Source organism: Pyrus communis, chromosome 6, assembly GCF_963583255.1.
Source record: "Pyrus communis chromosome 6, drPyrComm1.1, whole genome shotgun sequence".
NCBI classification, from domain to species: domain Eukaryota; kingdom Viridiplantae; phylum Streptophyta; class Magnoliopsida; order Rosales; family Rosaceae; genus Pyrus; species Pyrus communis.
The window spans coordinates 17,894,784-17,899,000 of NC_084808.1; the positions used below are offsets into that span (position 1 = coordinate 17,894,784).

The 4,217-nt window shown below is 39.1% G+C and overlaps 1 protein-coding gene across 1 annotated transcript; it reads right to left on the reverse strand.

Moving 5' to 3' along the window:
- Positions 1-225: 225 nt before the first annotated feature.
- LOC137738123 (sugar transport protein 13-like) lies at positions 226-2,308 on the reverse strand. Its single transcript, XM_068477750.1, has 4 exons — positions 2,176-2,308; positions 1,756-2,078; positions 1,481-1,605; positions 226-1,340 (listed from the first exon to the last, which is right to left on the reverse strand). Exons 1-4 carry the CDS (start codon positions 2,306-2,308, stop codon positions 386-388), a joined length of 1,536 nt encoding a protein of 511 aa, XP_068333851.1. The 3' UTR covers positions 226-385.
- Between the last annotated feature and the right edge of the window lie 1,909 nt (positions 2,309-4,217).

Sequence of the window (4,217 nt, forward strand, 5' to 3'; positions counted from 1 at the left end):
TATTAATGCTAGCTTTAAATTTGTTCTTTTTTGTTGCCTTGACATACCATTTATTAATTAACTCATCCCATAGAAGATGGTGATGTTTATAAACGGATGAATATTGTATCAGAAATTACTCCTACCATGTTAAAACACAACTAATAAATGGATAAGAGATCAAAAGAATAGAACGCAAAAGGGAAGTACAACAGGAGTTTATTAGGAAGTGCAAATAGTGCATCTCAAAACATAAACAAAGCATTTGGCATTCAGAGAGCTCCCATTGTGAGGCAACTAGCTAGAAGTAAAGGAAGAATTATTAATTAATCCTAATCTTCAAACTCAAGGAAATCATGAAATGTAATTAACTGTGAGAAAGAGACCGGTGGCCAGGTGAGATAGTTCAAACATGGGCCTTGCCCTTGGGATCATCTTCAAAGTCATCCATGAATCTCTTCCAGAACCAATGTTGCTTCCAGACTCTTTCTATCATCTCTTCGATCGGGACACCCTTGGTCTCGGGAATTAAGAACATTGCAAAGATTGTCATGACAAGGACCCAAGCACTAAAGAACAGGAAAATGCCAAACTTCATATGGCAAAGCATTGAGAGGAAGGCTTGTGCTATAACAAAGGTGAAGAGCATGTTGATGCACACAGCCACACTCTGGCCAGCCGAGCGAGCTTCCAGAGGGAAAGTCTCACTAGGAATCAACCACCCGAGAGGTCCCCAAGACCATGCAAAGGAGGCAACAAAACTGCAAACCATAATGACAACAAGAATTGCCATGCCTTGGGTAAGGTTGTTAGTGTTATCCTGGACTTTGAGTCCCATCACTACTGCAACCACCATTTGAGAAAGGAACATTTGGACCCCGGCTTCTAATAAGAGCATGCGGCGACCAGCTTTGTCAACAAAGTAGATTGATACAACGGTTGATAGCACGTTGACAGCTCCTGTTATAACAGCTGAGTAGAGGGAAGCGTCACTCTTAAAACCCAAGGTCTGAAACAAAACCGGAGCGTAGAACATGACTGCGTTGATGCCAGTGAATTGCTGGAACACCTGCATCATAACTGCAATGACCAGTTGTGGCCTGTTCCTACGCTTAAGGAGATTTTGGAAGGGATTCTTTACTTCTTTAGCCACCCGACTTGCCTCAACGATCTCTAAGAATTCTGGATCCACATTGTCAACACCACGAATCCTTTTAAGAACTGCTTTTCCTTCCTCCAACTTGCCTCGTTCAATCAAACTGTTAGGAGTGTCGACCACAATGAGCGACCCCAAGGTTAGCAAACCTGCTGGAATCCCAGCCAAACCCAGCGATACCCTCCATCCATATCCTCCCGTAAGTCTGCGCATGCATGGTAAACAAAATATTACTTAGTTGTATATTCTTTCAAGTGTTTGGAACATATTACTACGCTAAAATTTGTTGGCTCAGAACTTCTGATATTGTCTTTTGAATTAGCTAGCAAGATTGGGCCGGCTTACTTGTTAGTTCCGTAATTAATAAGGTTTGCAAAAAGAATGCCAATGGTAATATTGAGTTGGAAGAGGATGTTAAGTGCCCCTCGAATTCTTGTGGGTGCAATCTCCGAAAGGAAAAGCGGTACCGCCTGTAGTTACGTATATTTCTTAGTAAACGTATTGTGTTAAAAAACATTTAACAGGAAAATCCAGCTAGGATTAGCAATTGAGTAGCAGGCGGTTTATTGAAAAAAAAGAAAAAGAAAAAAAAAAGATTATTACAAATTTATACTGTATACCTGGTTAGCAAAACCAACTCCACAACCAAGCAAGATCCTCCCTATGATAAGCATGAGAAGGTTAATAGCTGCAGCATTAAAAACTGTTCCGATTATGAAAAATATCCCGGCAATAAACATAGTTAGCTTTCGGCCTAGTGATCTGGTTGTGTACGAGGCAACGAAGGTTGACATTAAAGCAGCCAGGTACAATGAAGATGTGAACAACTGTAAGCCTTGATTATCGTATTTGCAGTAGTTACTCTCAAGTCCAGGCTCTTGAGTCTTCTTGTACACAACCGGGAAGAATTTCTTCTGGAAATGGGGCATGGATGTAACACCCCCTGCGTTATATATCCATATATCAAATTAAACAGAATTATACGTGAAATCTAATAAATTTTTTACAAAACACGTACGTTAATAGTTAATTGTATGTACCTGAGATACCAACATCATAACCAAACATGAGGCCTCCGCTAGCTGCCATTATGCAAGAAATGATGACAAGAGGCGTGATCTTTGCTTCAAAGTCTCCGCCTCCTGATGCGGCCCCAAACCCACCACCCGCCATTGTTTCTGGCTCTTAATTAAGTGCTCAAACTTATTTTGCTGCACTATATGTCACAGTATCGAATTTGATGAATATGGAATTTTTTTATGTATTAGATGACCTAAGGAAACTCTGGAAGAGGAGACTAGCTTGTTGAAATAAGACGTGTGCTTGTGGGGTTTATATACTGAAAAACTTGGTGGCAACAGCGAGTGAGGTACGTAGAAAGTGGATGATTTAGTCACTACCACGGTCAGGATCTTTCCCCATGGCATGTTCTACGGTTGAATTTCTTTCTTTATGCTTGGTCAGGCATTCACGAGAAGTTAGTTGCACCAAAGGTGATCGAGTCTGTTAAGAGTAATGCTTGAACGACCACATTTCTTTGCGATATGTGGCAGGTAATCCGTCAACTGTTAGGTCCGTTTGACTGAGATTGCCTCTGTGTCTAGGAATCTAGTACGCATAGGTTTATTAGAATATAATTTCATATTTGCCACAAAGGATCAAAGGGTGACACTTGTGCACTTCTGTTGCTAATCCAATTTGACCCTCCTTTTTGTTCCATAGGAAGTTGGGCTTTCTAATATAGTATATGGATGAGTTTAATGACATAACAACTTCTAAGGTGTCAAAAGCTGTTCTAATACAAGTAGATATAATTCATACGAAAATCCAATTCTTATAAATCCTCCAATTTTTCAAGGATCTATGCGACTAAAAATATTAATATGAATGCTATATTTCACATGTTAAAACTGCTTCAATAACTAAGCAAAGGTAAGCTCACCTGCCAAGCAAGAAACCAACTTCTCTGTTATCTGTTTCTGTTCTCTCTTCTCCTCTCTTCATCCACCAGAATTTCTTTCTTCCCCTCTTCCTTAATGGCTTGACTTATTCTTTTACTGGCCTCAATACCTTTTCCTCTTGTGACACTTGTGCACAAACGTTCACACGTTGTTTCTCGGAATGTTGCCTCCCTCCACCCATTAAGCTCGCAGCGATAACTACCTACTTTGGATGGTCCATTTATCCAAGTACTGCAGACATATTATAAGCTTGGCCCTATCATAGTTAGATCTGAACCATTGAGAATCCCTCTTTTACACATCGGATAACAAAGGATAGAACATGTAAGACTCGGATAAAATCACCCCCATTGAGAGTGTTCTTCCCCATACTGTTGGATACTGGCTCAATCTTGAGAAATATTCTTTTGCCATTCCAAGGCCTCGCTTTAGCTTAAACGAGCAAAAGAACCCAAGCAAAGCGCGGGTTTTAAAACTTTGTTAAATTTATTTACATCCATATCACAACCTATTCACATCCCTATGATCTATAGAGAACAAATCATACGTAAAAATTATCTTATTTACATCCATATAGTTATAATACACAAAAAATATCTTGTTTTCGATGTCCCAACTTTTCATATTGTTGTTCAGTACTTACTCTTCTTTCTTCTTTGCTGCTAAAGAGATGTTTTTCTTGTACCACGCATAGGAATTTTAGAAATGGATCAAAACTAACATGCGATGAAGAACTTGTGTGTTTCACTTGCCTATTGATTGGGTTACAATCTCAGCACGAGAAAAGCATTCCATGATCTGAAAAAAAAAAACATAGTTAAGAAAAGAAAGAAGCTCATCACTTTGCTTTCATTACTGGTTGTGAATTTACTCAGAATACCAATTGGATGGAAAGGTATTAATGCATGAATTGTTGGAAAGGTGACAACAAATGCAAAAGTTATTTTGTATATATATTATACGAAACACACAAAAGGGATTGAAGTTCCTCCTATTATGCAAGTACATAAAGATTAGAACTCACCACTTGAAATGTCTCTAGCAATTTTCTGAGTTTTTTCCCGAGTAGGTGTGCATGTTGCTCTTCATCAGTCACTCCATCAAACAGTATGTATTCAATG